The sequence below is a fragment of the Halictus rubicundus genome, chromosome 16 (assembly GCF_050948215.1).
Source record: "Halictus rubicundus isolate RS-2024b chromosome 16, iyHalRubi1_principal, whole genome shotgun sequence".
Lineage (NCBI taxonomy): Eukaryota > Metazoa > Arthropoda > Insecta > Hymenoptera > Halictidae > Halictus > Halictus rubicundus.
Genome location: NC_135164.1, coordinates 8163623 through 8183864, shown reverse-complemented (window position 1 = coordinate 8183864; position 20242 = coordinate 8163623). Strand labels below are relative to the sequence as shown.

The 20242-nt window shown below is 39.7% G+C and overlaps 1 protein-coding gene across 2 annotated transcripts in view; it reads right to left on the bottom strand.

Moving 5' to 3' along the window:
• The window catches only part of LOC143362217 (rho guanine nucleotide exchange factor 17), a 74177-nt gene that overhangs the window by 13375 nt on the left and 40560 nt on the right, over positions 1–20242 (bottom strand). For both annotated transcript variants that reach the window (XM_076802195.1, XM_076802194.1), the window contains exons 9-10: positions 3758–3835; positions 519–596 (exon numbers count right to left, since the gene is read on the bottom strand). In XM_076802195.1, the coding sequence (XP_076658310.1) occupies positions 519–596; positions 3758–3835 (156 nt within the window). The remainder of the gene's footprint in view (positions 1–518; positions 597–3757; positions 3836–20242) is intronic.

The following is a 20242-nucleotide window of genomic DNA, read 5'->3' as shown; positions in this document are numbered from 1 at the left end:
GGTCAGAAAATATTCTATTCGAAATGAGTATGGATGTAGTAAACTGAATTTAAGGAATCTATATTGGGCTTTCATAGTGATTCTGACGCGATACGCGAAAATTCCAGTGCACTGCGTTCAATAGAATTTCGAGCAAGTAGAGAAGTCGGAACATAGTCAGCCCTGAGAATACGGTGCACAATAATCCCCCTCGTAGAAGCTTGTTCACCTGCACGCTTTGTTATTAAATATTTCTATCTGCAGCTCATGTTTCGTTAGCAAATATTTTCAATTTCCGCTAACACCAGTCGAAATGTTAGTGTACCATTTTGAGTTTCTTTCTCGTACCAATACATATATTTTTGATGCTTCAAAGAAGAAGATAGAATGTAAATTAAAATTCTTACGCATTTTATAATGAACAAAAGGCAATTGAGAAACTGTAACCCTCCATTTACAAAATAAACTTCCCTTTCAGGGAATAACCTCGGATTATTTGTTTAGAAATAATGCACAGACATTGATCGAAAGTTGTTTACCTGGTAAAAGATTTCGTCCACTGTCGCTGCATCCACCAAACCGGCATTTTCGGGACTCTTCAACGGTTGCAGGTATTTCTGAAATGCCACATATCCTAAAGAATATAGTTAAAGCTTCACGCGAACCAGTCATTTGCAGTCTAAACGTCATTTAAAAAATAATTTCTTCCTGCGAGCAAAACACGCGGGTAAAAATTTTTGTCGATTTGCACTGTCGAATGTACAACAATGCGTTTTTAACAACATCAGATTCAAAATCATTTCCCACCTGGGGTTTCCAATCATCTACGCCATCAGGACACGATGTTTAAACATGCATTTATTGTGGGCGAGATGGGACCAAGGAACGAATAATTAAAACTGTATAGAAAATTGTTCTGCTCGAAGGAGGAGCAGCTAAACGAATTACAACAAGAATAATTCATGAGAATTGATCAATTTTTCAGCGATTACACGAGACAACCCCCTTGATTTCATAAATAAATATAAATTTGACCTTCAGTTATAAATTTGACCCAGCATCGATTCCTCGATCGGTCCCATTGAAGACACGCGGACAGGCGTTCGTAAAATCGTTTACGAGGGCCGCGACCGATATATCGATACGCGAGGATGCGACCATTAAATTCAGAACACGCGCCGGTGGCGGATGGCGGCCGCGAAGGTTGCGACCTATTTACCCGCGTAGATTTTCACCGGTGTTTATGAAGAATCGTCCTTCCTTGATCGTATCGAATCGCAGAGGCGGCACGGTAATTACGAGGAACTAATTGCAAGCATTATTTATCGATCGGTCGCGAGGGTGGGGGGTGTGGGGGAGGGGGAGGGACGCCGGCGAACCGTCTCTCTCCGTACCGAGTAGCGCGTTGAAAGCGGAGACGCATTCGAGACCAGCTTCTTGAAATGTCAAACGGCGAGGAAAAGTGTTTTCTCCTTCGGAAGGGTTCTGTTACTACCGTGTTGCGCATAATCGTTTTACATTCCTTCCACCGTATTTACGAGAAGAGAAATTGATTGGAGAGCGTAACGACGAATAAGTGCTCCAGCTCCTTCGAAGGACATCGATTCTATTCTATAATGTCCAGAAGGGTGCAATTGTCTGGCTATTTAAATCCCACGATGCACAGCGACTCCAGCAATTATAAGCTCGCCAAACTTGCCACTAAAATTCCTATTTTATAACGTCTGCAACGTTGCTATACCGGTCCGGCCATTTAATCTCACGATTTAATCTCAAAAAGCATTCACACTATGATTAACGAAGAATATTCGATGTTGGAATGTCAAGCCTAACGCCTCTGTGAAGATCAGAAAATCAATCTATCATAGGTTTAAAAATCGTAGCTTTTTTGTTGATAACTCCTCAACCGCAGAGAATATTTTCGGAAAGGTGAAAATTACCTTTTAAATTAGGTATCACACCTTTTAAAGAAGTACAACGGTTTCGGGACGCTCTGTCTGTAATTATAATACGGAGCGGTATAATTATAATACGGTTGAGAGCGAAATGTCATTTCCGTAGAGCCATGGCAACGTTCATCGATCATTGGATCCGAATTTCTCTGTATAGCTACGCCGATTTCAATAACTCATAATACCGGTACTTTGAAGTTCATGCTCGTAAATGTCAGAAATACGTTGAACAGTGAGACACGTGAAATTCTGTGACGTTGGACAGTAATGACGCACAATTCGGATGACGGTGAATTCGAGTAGAACCTTGCTTGGATTACTAAAAGCTTTACTTCGTGACGCAAGTGAAAACTGCAACGAAATCGTTTCAATGAAAAAAAATATCTGCGGTTGAATATTTTCCAATTGACTGTTTCAAAGATAAAGTTTTATACGATTGTTTCGAAAGCGAACAACTGATTGATCGTAACAGGTTCATTGGATCGTATTTGAAATAATATCCAGCATAACGGGAGAGTTAGGTTTAATAGAACCTAAATCGATTATAAATGAATTTTCCATTTTACGACGAAGGTCAAATTCTATCGAAATTCAGAAGCTTCGCGCGATGCTAACGAGAAAATAATCTTTCTTTGTTGGTCTGTATGAAAGATGTATATCATTGAAGTAAGAACATGTTAATATTATCCAAATTGCTTTGCTCATATTTGCAAATGCATTGCCATTGAATTTCCCTGAAAACGAACGAACCAGAGCATTTTTACTGTGATAATCTTAACATACCAACGAAATTAAAGTGGTTAAGAAGCTTTCGCGAAAATCGGCCACTTTCGTAATACAACTTCCACGAATGCTTTATAAAATGGACGCACATTTCTACTTCTTCTCCCTTTCTGAATTTAACCTTTTCGGAACGAATGTCATCATGTTGGCAGCATCAGGCATATGGCATCTAGTCCATAACGTTCTAACCACATATGAACTAATTATCTTTGACACAGAAATTAAATGAAATTCGACGTGACCAAAGATACAATTTTTTGTCATTCAAATTATCATTTGTACGAGTTTAGTAAGGGACTCTTGTATTTCATTCAAAACGTATATGTTCTTGGGACATATCAAACGTTGCTTCGAAACTAAGTTTTCCAAAATGGAGTAACGTTACAATATTATAATTTATCGAACTGATTGTCGGGACAGTGCGCTTGTAACCCCCGCGGCATATTTAATCAGAACAACAACCGAGAGAGTTGCGGGGCTGCATAACTTAGCGAGAAATTGCTCGACAAGTAGATCACTGAAGTGGAATCCTTGTCCGAAGTAAATAAACGGGCAACGAGCTTGTTTACGAGGAACAAGGTCGCGGCTCCTGTGTTCTAAGAACTTTCGTGAAACACGTTTCAGTCGATACTGCACCGGAAGCGAAAATAATCAGCAGCGAGGAGGTGTCTTGCAGAAAAATGGTACCCTGATCGATCCAGTTTCGATAACAGTGACTGGAGAAATGTTAAAATTGTGCGGAGGTATTTCCGATATGGTTGTGTGAAATTTTGTTTTCGGTAACTCCGAAACTATGATTTCTTCCAACTTTTTGTAAGCAAAATCCATATGAGCACTTTTCTCGATTACTGTCCAATAATTAAGGGTGGGAACAAACGTGACCGATTTGTTCATGTTGCCTAGAAGTTAGTAAAGTTCCCAATAAATTAGGATTCTAGAATTATCGAATAAATTGGTGGCTCGGTGAAATATACGCTTTTCAAATGCATTTGATAATTTCACACAGCAAAATTGATTTTTTATTTTGATCAACGTGTACTCACATTGACTAGTATTTGCAGTGCCTCCACGTAGGATCGTTCAGTATCATAAAGCTCCACGACAACGTGAGTCCTGGTGTCCTGAAACACAAATGCAACGTTCCCATGTAAAATGAATGATTTACAAACATTTCTGCGTCACTTCTGCTCGCATCACAATGATGCAAGCTTGAATTAAAGACAGCAGGTTTCAAATAAATCGGAAGCAATTAAATAAATACAATATTTATACAAAAAAAAACATGTGGGCAATTGTACCGTGAAAGTGAAAGAAAAAGGATAACGGTGATGTGAACATTCTTATTTAACCCTCGGACTCCTGCGAGTACTAGGCCTATGCCGGAGTCATTTCTGACCCACACTGACAATTCACAACAGTTTTCTTTTCGATATAAGACGATTGTTCCGGACCGGCTTTCGTCCTATTTCGAAAGTTTCTTATTTCGAAATAAAAAGCGTCAAGAATGACATAGCATTCGTAGGGTTAATGATGTAGTTATGCTTATAACGTAGTATTAACCAGACTCGTTCATACTTGGATTTATTCGATAATAAACTAATAATTAGACTGCGGAAAATTTGTATACATCAATTGCAATCTGTAGGAGCTAATTAAAGATTTTGCTCATTAGTAATTTTTATATGTTAAAAATGGCATATCGACATTATTAAATCTCTTTAATCTTTTAACTGTTGTGAACTACACCTACTCATTTTTGTGATAAATGCATAAAATCCGCAGTTTACTAATAATTATCATGTCAAGTGCACCGCGAACGTGTACCAAAGTTCCAAGAAATCTAATCAATGTTTTAATTGAACCGGAAAACACAAGATTTATTAAAGTCACTGCTATTTTAACTCATACTTCGTACGTCCTAACGAAACGTTAGTCTGCCTACCAGCGTACGAATTAACGTTGAAATCTAGTAAAAAAAGAAACTGTGCCAATCATGCAGGTACAAGTGAAATGACAATTAACGCGTTATGAAGATACACTAATTTTCAGTAGCTAAACCTCTGCTTGCTAACGTGTCCTGAACACTTGTTCGAGGCGCGACGAGCCTGTTACATGCTGATCGCGTTGGCTCACGATAAAGATCACATGTAACCACACACATCGCGTGAGCACGTGCACCCGGTCACGTGTTAACCGTTATTGTCATAACACTAACTACGAGAAAAACTGTTTCCATTATGTAACGTGTAAGACTCAACAGATAATCTTACGTCTTGGTGCCCGACTGCAGCCTCGTAATCGGGGATTATGACATAAGCGTTGTTGCATCCCCGTCCCTATATTTTTGCAATCTATGCGCTGACGATGCACATACAAGCACGGGCCGCAATATATTCTTCGAGAAAGCCCAATTATTTCACTGCTTCGGGCAAAAACGTACTTTATCGAACAAGCTCAGCAACATCGAATGAACTGAAGAAAATAAAATCTCGTGTAAACGTTGCAAAATTTAACAATTATTTTCATTTGCTCAAAGTGATGTCGTACCTCTTACGTTATATTTTTTTGTAATTTCTTTTCGTCGTACAGAACGAATCAATTAATTGTTGTCAGCTATAAATTAGAAAAAAGTTCGACTATAACTTAACCGAGGTTAATATTTATCCTTGCTAAACAATACCATCGAAAATAAACAATTCAAAGACTTTGTGATCAGCCGGATGGTTCGCATTGGACAAAATGGTACAGCACATTTAAGTGTAAGGACTGTCGAGAGAACGACAAACAGTACATTGTTGTTGGAAGGCAGAGTCAAACACAAATATGACCATGATTTTCCCGCTACGAAGAAGAGGTTTGCGAAGAGCTTGAAAAGCCAACGGAACAAGCTTTTTGTGTACGGGTTTGCTTCGATGCATGCACAACAGAAATTTCGTTACCGCTGAAAACCGATCGTTCGGCATGCGCGGCGTGCTGTATCGCGAATTGCAGTTTGGGAGTTAAACAAAATAAAAAGAAGATTGGTTTCACGGACCGGTCCATTCTACCAGAAAGAACGACCCCTTCCAGTCCAGTGCAGTGGCGCAAAATCGTTCGGCAACAACCTTCACCTTCTGACTCAACCTCCCGTATGTTTTCCAGTAGATGACTAATAAAACGAAATTTCGCGAATGTAGAAAGTGTGGTGGGTGGAAGCGCACAAACATACATGGATTTTGCGTCGTATATTAGCTAGGCGGTGAACTGGGTGGGGGACACGGCTGGGAAAGCGTAGAATGCTCGTGTTTATGGCAGCGTGTTCTGCGTTCTCCTGGAATACAGTGGGTGCTCAAATTATTAGGGCACTCGAGACCAATGCACGGCCGAACCAATGAATTCGTCGATGGAGACCTAATCACCTCGAAATTCTTATTCTTAAGAGGGCCGGCAGGCATTTGGCCTTGACTGACACGCTATGTTACGCTGTGCCTTTTTTTTTAGACATTTTACGTCTTAAATAAGTAAGTAATCAATTAAAAATGCATACCACCGTGTTTGCACATGTCTTTGCTACGTCTGTATAGAGCCTTTTTTCGATACGAACACTAAATCTCTCGAAATTAAGAGAATCTCTCAGCGGCAGCCATCTTGTGACGTCATGCTTGCTTCAGAAAGCGAATTTTCTGCCGAATATTACAAATTACTCCAGGATGAGGTAGAAATTCGCAATTTGGGCTCCATACAGACGTAGATTGGACTTTTGGGAAACACAATTGACCACTACTAAACTGCTCATTGCAATATTGAAGCGACAGTTTGTCTAGATGTTGACCGTTGCATACGTATATGGATTTCAAACCATGCCGGCCCCCTTAAAGCCTGGGTGCCTGAACTGCTTACAGAAAATGAAGTTATAAGGGTCGTCTTTTATTACGATTTATGGTCATAATAAATTGTATTTTCAATGAAGAGAAACAACTTGGAAAAATTCCTCTGGCCCTTTGCATTTCCCGCGTAGCGGCTCTAACAATTTGAGCACCTTGGGTAATTAATAAAATCGGGTCGAGTGCGGGGAGGGAGGAACTGTGACGGTGGTAACAACAAACACCGTTATCGATGCGGGTGCACGGTGCACGTTTAGATGGCTCGGATTCGTGTAAGCATGAAAAGGAAAACTACCCACGCGGTCTGTGCTGACACGCTCGTTACTTTCGCTGTCCACCGACGTCTGGCTGATGAGTTTCCGACCAGCGTTCATCGTCATCCTCTTCTACCACCTTTGCTAATCCTTCGCAATTACGTGAACTTTTCACTCGCATATCAATCGCGCGGACTTCTATCTGGATCGCTCCGCGCTTTCCGATCGACACTGCACGGAAAAATCGACAACCACTATCAATTCTCGGTCTCGATCCAACCGTTTCTCCTCCGGTGACCGTAACCATAGTTTAATCGACGAGACGCGCGATTCTTTCAGTATTTTTATTTGCGCACGGTGCTCTCAGGAATGCCCTAATGTCGCTCTTTCTCTGGTGGCGTTCAACGCGTTCCGTTGCGAGCCGCTTTTCTCTCATTTTCTAAAAATCGATTTTCTCCGCCTCTTCCAGAGGAATAACAGTGAATAAAATATATAGCTCGCGTGATTTTGATTATTTTTACTTTTAAAAAGGTGACACGTGCACTTCAAATACTAGCAAACATCCGTGCAAAATCCCAATGCAAAAGATTCGACAGTTTTTCGGAAAAAAATTCCGAAAAATTCACGCCGAAACCAGCCTCGAAAACCAGAATACTATTTCACTGTTTTATCGATTGATACCATCCTCTTTCTATTGCTGTTCATTTACTTGTTTACTTATTATTCTTATTTATCGATATCGCTAATTTTTTAGTAGGTATTATATACGTATATAGTATATGGAAATATAATTTGAATATTGGAAACGATCAAGACGATGTGCGTTCTTGTCAATTCTCTATTATAATCGTAGAATAAATAAATGAATTATGTTTGTATCACATAAATACGGGTACATATGCTTAATGGTATTATTTATGTATGCATTACATAATGGAAGAATCTAGGAGCAACGAGACGCTAGTGAAGTTTTTAGAATGGTGCTCTGTATGCATAAAATGAATGTATGCGTACGTGTATGAGAGAAAATCAATAGTGTGTAAGAAATTTCGAGAAGATCGTGACGTTATGTACTTATCGACAGGCTTTTCGATGCGGCAGAGTCGTTCATGTACGTTCAAGCTAATCAATAGACTGCATGTATGTCAAATAAAAAATATCTGCACTCGTTGCAGTATACAGCCACCTTAACAAACAACAAATAATACAACAGTATTCCTAAATTCTTGGAATATGTAGACTGTCTTAAATTTCGTCTACTAATTTTTGTTATAACTGCATAAAACCCGCAGTGATACCGATCACAACAAACAAACGAAAGTATTGAGACAGTATAGTTTTCACAATGGTAATATCCGTAAGAACGATATTCTGATACACTTATACAATAAATGTAGCAAGATCAATAAAATTGTGTTAAAAGTAATATACGTCCAAACAGCATCGACTCTCAATGGTAAAGTTAAAAATAAAATATAAAAGTGTAGGATGTGTAAAAACGAAATATAAAAAGTGATAGGTCCTCTAAATCAAACGCCTCTCAAAGCAAAACAAATTCCATTTGAAACGTTTTTTCATTGATAAAGAATTGGAGAAAATAGTTCCATTTGAATTGGAGAAAATAACTGTCACCTTGTATATTATTATTTATCCTACACAAATTCACAACAAATCGTTTGCGAACCCACATTTACGAAGCGTTTGCATTTTATTTTTAAATAAATACTACGGAACACCTTATATTAAAGTTTCATGGTCCCATTTTAAAATAGACTATATCGATACTCTACGTTGGTTTGATCATGTTTACGTTTATTTTTGTAAGATTAAAGGAGTAAATGGGACTGGGAGAAAAATGTACGCGCGTACAATAAAATTAAAAATTTTCGATTGCATGAAGATCGGGGATAAGAGCGTAATGCGTTCGAAGCGGTACGATTTTGTTTTCGTTTCGAAAATTTATCAGGCGGTTCAATGCGATTTCTTGTAATTGGACAAACAGCGAAGTGGCGATATATCAGCGCAGCGTGAGCGTGTAATTGCCTTCGCGTGAAATCACGCGTTTGTTTGTTGAAATGAACGCGGGATCATTCTCAGAATACCTACGACGGCTGTTCCAGTAAAAATATCCTGAATCCTGTAAAAGTTGTACCCGTTTACAGAAGCGAAAGAGTTATAATATCGGAAAAATTAACGATGTGAGGAAAGGAGGTTTCTTTCGATCAAGGTTCCCCTTATCAGCTACAAGGGTCATTAATTTTACACCGCTACTTTTATTGGTAACATTTCCTTGACACCGTGGCAAAAGGATTATTAATAACACAGTAAGATAATTACGGGAGAGTTACGTTGCTCCTGATAAATTCTACCCACTTCATAAACTGATTTCTCTGCGCGAAATAAAACGATAGTAATCTAGTCTGTACCTCATAGAAAGGTTAAGAATTTAATTCGGGATTAAAGAATCAAGATTTCATTATCGGTTAAATATCGACCATGTTTTATTCGGTTATCTACCGTGGCGTCAAACATTTTTTACTTCTCCTAACTTTCTTTCCACAACAAAATTATTGTTTCCTGCTTCCCTTAAATTGCAATGTTTCTTTCGACAACGTATGAAATTTCAATTCTCAAAAACTTTGTAATTTGAAATTTTTTATCTGTTAATTTTGTTTTTGTTTTTTGTAATTTGTTCCACTCCGAGAATTTTGATTTTGATTATTACAGGGTAACAATTAGGCTGCGAATTTTATGCTTTTATGATAAAAAGTAGAGAGATTAAAAAAATTGGAGAGCATTAATATATTATTTCCAACCTATTAACCATATTGAAGAAAGAGAACAATTTTTATTTGGCTCTTGTTCCTTGCAATTAATATTCGAAACTTTTATTTTGCACAAAAATCCTCAGTCCAGTGATAACATTAGACGACAAGTCAGAAATGATTTATAAAATAATATAGGAGCAAAGTACTTCATAAAACTTCTTCTTCAGAACAGTGGCACAGTCGATACTCAGTAGATGATTCGACGCGTAAAACTGAGTGGCTCGTGTACAATTCAATTTTTTCAGACGAGGTATTATTTCTGTACTAACTTCATTGAACGTGTAACAGGTGAACTGCGTCCGTTAGCTATGACTACGATCAACGAAAATAGAAAACAGATTGTAATAAAACAAAGCGGCTGGCACTACCCCTGGCAGAAAATGAGAATATGAAAATCGTAAATGCGATGTTGCAAGAAATCAGTATTTATTAAAGTCGAGAAATAATCTTAAATAAATGCGACAGAAAAAGTAAAGACATTCCGAGAAAAATTGTTAATAGAATGACCATTGCTCTTGTCTTCTACTCTACAGTAGTTTACTGATACTCTATTGTCATGGCAAAATTATAAAAGAATTTAAGTGGCACGTTAAGAATTAGAATGTTTTTTAGTACATCATTGATGACAAAGGTTTAGATCGCCACAAAAATTTCCTTAATACAATCATTGAATCCTCCCTGAAATCAATGTCAAATTTTCTCATCCTGACCTTACAAAAAAAAAAAAACGAACATTAAATTTTATATTAAAGATAAAGATAAAGATCCACAGTCTGATAATGGTAAACTCTTTTCTAAGAATGTAGAACACCGGCCCAGTGTTGCCAGATGAGGGGAGGGAGCACGAATCGAGGGGAAATAGTTACCCCCTCTCTACCGGAGTGCGCACGACAGAGGGGAAAGGCGTCACGTGACCGGGCCGCGGCGGAAGAGTGGGGAATAGCCGCGGTGGAGGGGGAAGTTAGAGTGGGGACTCGAGTCTTGATATGGCGACACTGTACCGGTCGTGGGGCGACCAGTACACGAAGCGAAAAAAGTTGAAGGTTCGTGGGAAAAACTGATGGGCTCGTGTATATTGATCTAATAATCGTCAGGCTGCGTATCCTCGATCGCAGAAATTCTGATCACGGGATTCAAGGGGACAAAAGCTGTGTCTCTCGTCGCGGCGTGTGATTCAGCAGCGCCACTTTAAAAACCCGGCCCGCACTGGTCCGGCAAAGTTTTGGCGTTTTCACAGAGCTTTCACACTTCGAGTTGGATGATCATACGTCGAACACGTCGTACGTGTGCCGTTCCACGGTGCGTTATATTTAGCGAGCTGACTCAGGCCCCCCTCGTGAGCTTATAAGCTCCCTTTTCTATCTTTTTCGCTCCCGAGGCTTTCCTTCTTCCATCGAGAACCACGCTATTCCATCCGATTACCGAACTGATTACTAGACCGCGGATGTTTATGCAATTCACAGTTTTTCGGAGCGGAGTGCCAAACGTCTGACACCAACTCACAGTCGGAGATCGAATTGTCAGTGCCACAATACGAAAAATATATTAATAATTCCAGCGTAGGCTGTCATTTGAAAATTTGATTGTTATAGAAATTTGATTGCATAGAAAATTGTTTGGAAAGTTTAAGAAAGGTTAAGAAGGGTTAGCTTGTCGAAATTTCTATTTGAGGCTCTGATCATGTGATCGCCCACTGTAACATGTTATTTAATTAGTATTAGTTAGATCTAGGTCGGCAAAATCTCTGTGTTATTGGAAAACTAATTTAAACAGGACCATGAATATTAAACATGCACCGAAGTTCTAACTCGGTAAACCGCAATGCGACAAGGGAAATAATTTGATCGGTAAACTTATGTTTCTCTTGCTTTCTTTTACTGCAAATGGAAGTTTCAGATGTGTGCTGCAAGACTTCTACAGAAATTAATTCTATGGACAATTTATCATATTCTGACATGAAAAACTACTAGTTTTATTACTTCCAACGTTACTAATAGTGGGAGACAAGAAAATCGTCACTATTGTGAAATGCAAATAATGAAGATATAATACAATAATGATATATAAAATAATTGCCTTCGAAAATCATGTAAAGACATTTGTTTACGTTGGGACTGAAGTAAGAATTTAAAAAGATGAACTAAGACGACGTCGGAAACTGAGCACGAAAAACTATTTCATACAGATCTGTCACAATCTCCGCAATACGTTTTTATGTCGGACACATTGTTTTTATTTATTGTGTGGATCTGCCCCCATGTGGCATTAAACAACGACAGCTCAACGAGAAAGGATCTGAGAACTAAGGAGCTTTTCTAAGAGGCAGGCAAGCGGAGAGTGCACTCTTTGACCTTTTTATTATTGCAACGCAGAAGGTACATGACGAGCAACTTTACTCGTAACTATTATCGAGAACCTTCCGTGTTAAAAGGGAAACATAATCGTGCGACATAAACTTATTATCAGAAATTCATATTGTCGAATGGATGAGAAATAATTGATCGATGACCACTTGTGCATTTAACATTACATGACCTGCAATTCATTATGCGGGTTCAATGTCATGTAAAATAATGCAGAAATTATAATATAAGTGCATGCTAGAATCGTTGGGCAAACATAACATCGTAAAATCGAAAATTATGAGGCTATAAAGACGGACACGCGCGACGCAAGTCGAAAGCGATTACAATTACAGTTTTGGTGTTACGAAGCCGTATGATTATCGTGTGTTAAGTAGTGATGCATACGATCCTTCTCAATTAGTATCAACTCCCAATAGGGTGAGGGACCCAGTTAATGTGGGGGTACCAATTACTTTGCTTATATTAAAAAAGAGATATTGAATTTTTTCCGTTAAAATCAGTTAAGTAGTGATGGGTGCGATGCTTCTGAATTAGTACCAAATAATAATAGGGTGAGGGACCCAGTTACTGTGGGGGCATTACTGTGCCTATATTAGTTGTACTTATTTTTAAAGCATAATGATTAGTTTTGTGCGATGGCAACGCCTGTTCCTTCAGACAGAACATTTTCTAACCAAGACAAATCGTTAAAAAAGGATTCGACTTAAGGACAATATAACAAATAAAATTGTTAAATAGTGTTTATAGATAAATTAGTTCTCACTATTTGTGTCTATACATTTGTCAATATTTCTCTTTCTTTGTGGATTCAACGCAATTCGAAGTACTAAATGTTAGCGATTCTGATAGTTTATACAAAATACCCATAAAGTGCTTAAACATTTGATGCCGTTTGTGATGGTATCCACTGCTATCATGACTATGATGAATACGCTTCGATTATTTCATACAAGTACTCGGTTACCGAATTGCTTGAAAATCGCGAGAAAGAACCGGATCGCTCCCATCACTAGTGCTAAGTAGTCCCGCGCGAAAATTAGTTACCGATACGCACAGTCGGCTCAAAGGATCCCGCTACGAAACTATAGTCGACGAGTTTTAACGCGTTTCAAAGGAGCTGCGCCCGTAATCCTGCCTAACTAGCGGCGAAACCGAAGGTTAACCTTTGACCTTTGCCAAGTATCAGCATCGGCCGTCCAGTACTTATGTTATTTCTGTTATCCTCCAATTAGGCGGATCAAACGACTTCTTCTTCGATACCCGGAGCCGCATCGCTGCGCGATTCCCGTGATAATTTTCGATATTCATTGCGCAATAATAGAACGTGCGCGAACTCTGTGAACGCGGAAGCAGTAGCTGAATACGATTATCGCGTTACCATTAAGCGTGAAAAATTATGATCGACCGTTTTCTCACGATCACGCTCGAAAATGTTAATTATTGAACGGGATATGGGAAAACGATGCCCATCGTCGGAACACGTTCCATGGTCGAATTCAATATCAGACAATACTTTAACTGGTTTCCAGTCTGCCATTGAAGCGGATGCTTCGTTCTAGCAACTGTGCAATCAAATCAAATTTTACTTCTACGAAACAAATGGATTCCATGCAAATGTAATTGCATTTTGCAGTCTCTAAATTCCTAGTAAATCTAAAGATTTTTCTTTTTTTTTGGAAATACGTTGTACTCGAAAATCTGCCCATTGCTTGTTAATAGACTGTGGATCTTTTTGCAAAATGACAATTGTGTGCATTAATATACACGAGTCAAATATAATAGAAATGTCTTTCTTTTCTGAATAATTTCAGAAAATTGATATTGTTACATTCCTTTAATCTTTTTACTATCTTGAATTTGCAAATAGAAATATCTGTATTTTGAAATCTGCCTTTCTAGTGCTCATTAATAGACGGGATTTCTATGAAAAATAAAAATTGTCTACATTAAATGCGAAAAATAGGAGCCAAATAAAACTATCTTTTTTCTCTTAATTGTTTCAATGGGGCAATATATTGATATTCTCAAATTGTTTTAAACGTTGAATATATACTGAAATTTTGTTGTTTTTATTTATTAATCCCCTAATGGAACTCAATATGAACAGCAGCAGATGTAATTGCAGACGAAAAAATAAAACATATCGATAAAAGCAAGCACTATTATAGTCAACATATTCTGTCAAGGAATAAGAAATTCGTCATCTCTTTTTTTGAGTTTTTTTATCGACGAATAGTTCAATACTTCAATAGTTCATTCATAAACATATTCTGACCAAACATCACGTAATGCCACCGTCAATGTGTTTACTTTTCCAATCACATATTATAAAGATCACATGACTATCATATCGATTAACAGTATTTGAAGGCAAAATGAAATATCTAAACAAAAACTGAAGATAGAACCTCAAAGATCAGTACCTTGAAATGATATTACAACAAACCTATAAAGTACAATAGTATTTCCAGATTAAAAGGCTTCGTTACGTTTGCATTCGAAAATCAAACACTTCGCATGCAACAACCTAATAATTTAATGTTTGTTTCAGCATTTTTCGATCGAAACAACGGCGGTAATCAGTGGACCGTAGATTCTATGCATTTATAACAAAGATGAGGAAAATGAGTTGATGATACAACAGTAGACGAATTTAAAGAATTTAAAAAAATTATTACATTAATTTCAGCTCACGAGAGCGATTAAGAAAAAGAAAACAAATGTGTATCTTGCAATTAATGGAGACAATTTTCATTGCAGATTTTCTGCATTTAGGACAGAAACGAATAAGTGAAATAGGGAAGGTTTGAAAAATTCGATTATTTGTCACTTTTCAGAATTCTTAAGAGAAGGAACAAATGTCTATACGGTTTTTCTTTTGCAGTGAGCACACGACAGTTTTCTTTTACAGAAAAATCTGCAGTCCAGCAATCAGAAATATTTGAGTCAAGTGCGGTTCGCCGCGCGAGTGTGCGAAATAATTACGAGCGGAGAAGTGGCCACTCGACTTCCGAGAGCAGAAGGTCTAAAGATTCGCATTTAGCAACCGGCCGTGCTACTTGTTGCGGGCGCGATTATTTTGCACGATTTCTTAGATTATGAGCAGCAAGTGGTACACGTTGATCCGAATAGAATCGAGAATAAATAGAAGGTGGCCGAGCTTACGTGATGCACTAGCAAATATGCCGTTACTCTAGTCGGGTAATATTAGTTCTAGCCGCGGCTAACAGTACATACTATGAAGTCTTTGGAATCTTCCAAACAATTTCACGGTCGATACTCGTTTTCTCTAGTCATACCAACACAGAGGATGTTTCTACAATTTCAATCAGCTCCCCGTCTACCATCCGAATAAACATTATCTCTATCCGCCTCGATCACGGTCCCCGCGTCAAATCCAATATACCGAACGCAAAACTAATAGTGACTAATCGCTCTACCACATCGAGAAATTAATTGAAACTAAGTCTACAAAGCGTACAATGCTCTCGTCGATTACCGTTACCATCCTCGGGGGATACGTTTTTTCAAAGGACTCACACGTGACGGACACCAGACGTGACGGGTGTATCGAGAGCTGCGGCCTCGGGGTATAGTGAAACCTTTCTGAAACAGTCTGATCGTCACGAAAGGGTGTCTATATGTCCCTCTTGCTCTAAGCTACACAAAGACGTTCCCTTCTATCAAAGGTAAATTCCCGGGGCGTCCCGGCGAACATGTCCCGGTGCACCCGATTTCCTATAAGGTACACACGTGTCGGCGGTTTTCGCGGCAGGCAGGAATCCCGGCGAGATTCGCGAGATTGCTGGAGGAGCTTTTGCGGAGCGACAGCGAGACACGGCGTTACGCCTGAAACTGGCGACCCGTCGCACAACCACGGCTAGTCTGATCGATGCCCAAGAGAATAGCGGCCGCAGCGGAGGAAGAGAGGCAGATGTTTCGGTTCCAGAACGCCGGCGCGCAATCTCACGTGGATTACACGCGCGCCACGGTATCGTGGCGCTTGTTCTGTCTGCTCTCTGCCTGGTCTGCTCTGCTCTGCTCTGCTCTCCTGTGCTCTGTTCTGCTCTGCTCTGATCTGCTCAGCTCTGCTTTGCTCAGCTTTGCTCTGCTCTGCTTAGCTCTGTTCTGCTTTGCTCTGTTCTGCTCAGCTCAGCTATGCTTTGCTCTGCTCTGCTTTGCTCTGTTCTGCTCAGCTCAGCTCTGCTTTGCTCTGCTCTGCTTTGCTTTGGTCTGCTCTGCTTTGGTCTGATCTGCTTTGCTCTGTTCTGCTCAGCTCAGCTCTGCTTTGCTCTGTTCTGCTCAGCTCAGCTCTGCTTTGCGCTGTTCCGCTCAGCTCAGCTCTGCTTTGCTCTGCTCTGCTTTGCTCAGCTCAGCTATGCTTTGCTCTGCTCTGCTTTGCTTTGCTCTGCTCTGCTCTGCTTTGCTTTGGTCTGATCTGCTCTGCTCTGCTCTGCTTTGGTCTGATCTGCTTTGCTCTGTTCTGCTCAGCTCAGCTCTGCTTTGCTCTGCTCTGCTTTGCTCAGCTCAGCTATGCTTTGCTCTGCTCTGCTTTGCTTTGCTCTGCTCTGCTCTGCTTTGCTTTGGTCTGATCTGCTCTGCTCTGCTCTGCTTTGGTCTGATCTGCTTTGCTCTGTTCTGCTCAGCTCAGCTCTGCTTAGCTCTGTTCTGCTCAGCTCAGCTCTGCTTTGCTCTGTTCTGCTCAGCTCAGCTCTGCTTTGCTCTGCTCTGCTTTGCTTTGCTCCGCTCTGCTTTGCTCTGCTCTGCTTTGCTCTGTTCTGCTCAGCTCAGATCTGCTTTGCTCAGCTTTGCTCTGCTCTGCTTAGCTCTGTTCTGCTTTGCTCTGTTCTGCTCAGCTCAGCTATGCTTTGCTCTGCTCTGCTTTGCTCTGTTCTGCTCAGCTCAGCTCTGCTTTGCTCTGCTCTGCTTTGCTTTGGTCTGCTCTGCTTTGGTCTGATCTGCTTTGCTCTGTTCTGCTCAGCTCAGCTCTGCTTTGCTCTGCTCTGCTTTGCTCAGCTCAGCTATGCTTTGCTCTGCTCTGCTTTGCTTTGCTCTGCTCTGCTCTGCTCTGCTTTGGTCTGATCTGCTTTGCTCTGTTCTGCTCAGCTCAGCTCTGCTTAGCTCTGTTCTGCTCAGCTCAGCTCTGCTTTGCTCTGTTCTGCTCAGCTCAGCTCTGCTTTGCTCTGCTCTGCTTTGCTTTGCTCTGCTCTGCTTTGCTCTGCTCTGCTCTGATCAGCCTGTCTATCCAGAGGGAGAGCTTTCCCGCCACGACCTTGACCCGGGGAGCCAAGCTCCGACGACCTTGTACCTTTTCCACGAAAAGAATATTTCCACGATAAGAATCTATGTCCACACCGAAGCAACAACGAGCAACTTTTTGTTTGTTGTTGCACGCGTCCTTGAAAAAGTCGCCGTTCTCACCGAATACGAGAAAAAGAATGCAACAAGAGGCGACAAAAAGTCGCATCGATGTTGCCTCAGTGTGGACGTGGCTTTAGCACACACGATAAGTAGAATTGATCGGCCATGATCAGACGCGTGGAGCCGATTCCTATTTTAACAGCACGCGTAGCCGACGAATTTTCAGACTCGATTTTCTGGAAAACGGAACGTCAACCATATAAACGTTATTCATTTTTTTTTGTACTTATTTTTGCAAATGAAATCACTTCATTCCCGCTTGTACCGTTCGTCCCTGTATATGTTTAATGGTACGAAATGTATACTGTGTACAATCCACAGTAAATACACAATTTCATAGGTATTTTATTATGTGTAACGAAGGAGTTATAGAAAGAATTGTAAAAATGAGTTAGTGTTGTTTGAACAAATGTATAAGACACTTGGTCTATTTTTCATTCCTGCAACATCTGTAAAAATTGTGTTGTTATGTCGCCGTTGCGTTCCTATATCATTCCATAAGTGCAGAAGACGCTCCGTTACATGAACTAATCGGGGAACAATAGCGTTCACATAACAGAATATTCACATAATAGAGCAAGCGGTTAGTACGCGATTTGTGTACACTGACCCACTAAATGACTTGAGTTTTTCGCAACTTTTTCATCTCAGCCTGTAATGAAAATTTAAGAGGTATGTTTTGTAGATTCGTGTCAATTATAATACATGCTGAACACTTTATGCTATAAATGTATATCAGAATTCTATTATATTTACCTATTAATCCCTTCATTGAACTCAACGTAAACAACTTAAACTCGGTGCTAAAACATTCTAATTTAACCGAGAGGCTTACAACTCTGGGTCAAGATTGACCCAATGCCCACCATCCGAAAGTTAATTCAATAATTCGAGAAACTTCCAATTCTTCCAGTTCGCAACGCACCAATTCTAACAATAGAATATCAAATACCAAAATTACGAACTTTCCGAATTTTCCGAATTTGTCCCGAACTTTCAATACCCGATAGATCAATTTCTTCCCAAATGATCCAACAATTCTCTCGACGAAGTGATCCGCGATTAAACGCTCAAAGAGATTACTCAGCGGATCTCAAGCTTCATTTTCCCGCGTAGTTGGTGCGAGCCCTCTGCATCGAACATTTGTGAAAAAAGAGTAGAATTTCAGGCACCGCGCAGCATTCATCAAAATGATGAAGTGGGCGGGAGGGTCGCTATAACTTTACGGGCAACGTACGTGCGATCGAACGTCACGTTTGCCGTCGACGTCACCGCGCCCCGAATGTCGTAAATCGTCAGCATCGCGATCCATTCATGAAGATCTCGAAATCTACGCAATATCGTGCAAACCGATGACATCAGAAGATAGATAAAGAGCTCACCTGAAAATATCTTTGTTCGTCTCAATAGTGGCCCGCTATTTTCGTTCGTCTCGGTTTATATCTTTTCGAAATTCTATGCGTCCCCGCGTTACTATGCTCGATTGTATTTCATAAACTACCACAGACGCATGTCTCGACCTCTTCTCATTTTTCCTCGATGCAGCGAAAAGCTTCGATCAACGTGTCACGACGTTCCGAATATTTTATTGAACGATGCGCGTTCCCTTCTCCTGCAAAAATTATTGCGAGACTCATCGGCTACCGATAATTTAGATTCTCGCATCAAATTCAACCGCTGAAGGTGTTCTTCGTGTTTTCCTTGTTTATGTAACTCGACATTTAGGTCAACCCGCTGTATTCTTGGAATTTTATATTTTTAAATGTCACTGTGTATTAATGGTCACTTCAAGCTGAAATAAAAGTGAGTAGCATAAACTTGAGGAAACACAGAGTTACTCTGGAACGAGACGATTACATAAATATCGCCAAGCAATCCCGATACTGTTTAATCGTTAAACACCAACCGTTTGTGTACTTAACATTCAAGATTTGAAATTGTTATTTGCCTAACAATTTCAGCGAATGTTTAGATAGACCCAATGAAATATGGATCGAAACAATTTATTCCGAGAAAATTTCTCATAAAGGTTGAAAAGTAGGACGATATTTCTTCGTAGAAAACTTCATTTTTGCAGACGCAACCGTTTCAAAAGTCGCGCATGGAATCGATATTTCTTACAATCTAGCTATGTGTTATATCTTCGAAATTGATTTACGATTTTTTTAGTCGTTAGTTGAGTGAGAGGTGTGCCCCATTTTCGTTCCATAAAATAGTCAAAAAAAATCGTGCATCAATTTTTGAAGTGGAGGTTTCAATTTTCGAATCTACTCATTTACGAGAAAAATTTGTATAAGTTCTCGGACACGTTTATATTTTCTTTTTTTTTTTTTTTGAGGAAAAATGGATATACTATAGTATCTAAAAATATTTTAGAGGAAAACGAACACTGCTTTGCGAAAGTAGAGGCTTCGAGCTTTAAAATAAGTTCAGGCTTATGGTTGTACTGTTTGAGTCATCGATTATTTTTCTTGATAACGTCTACGAGTCTTTTCTCACCGGTATAACGAGTTGACGTCGATCGTCATCCTAATTAGGATCAACGGACATATACATGCATAATACAAACTTACATTATTCTGCGAATTAAAAATGTTTCCCCGCGATTTATAGTGTTTCCAGCAAGAAAATAAATTCTTTTCATACATTTCGTGCTCAGCATCGCAAACGATTCTGCTTTCTCTCAATCGGAGGAACTCCATTTTTCTCCGGTATGACTAATATCATCCGCACGCTGTTGGTTCGCATCACGAACACTAATCACGATAAATACGCCTGATGTTGTTTTCTAAGTAA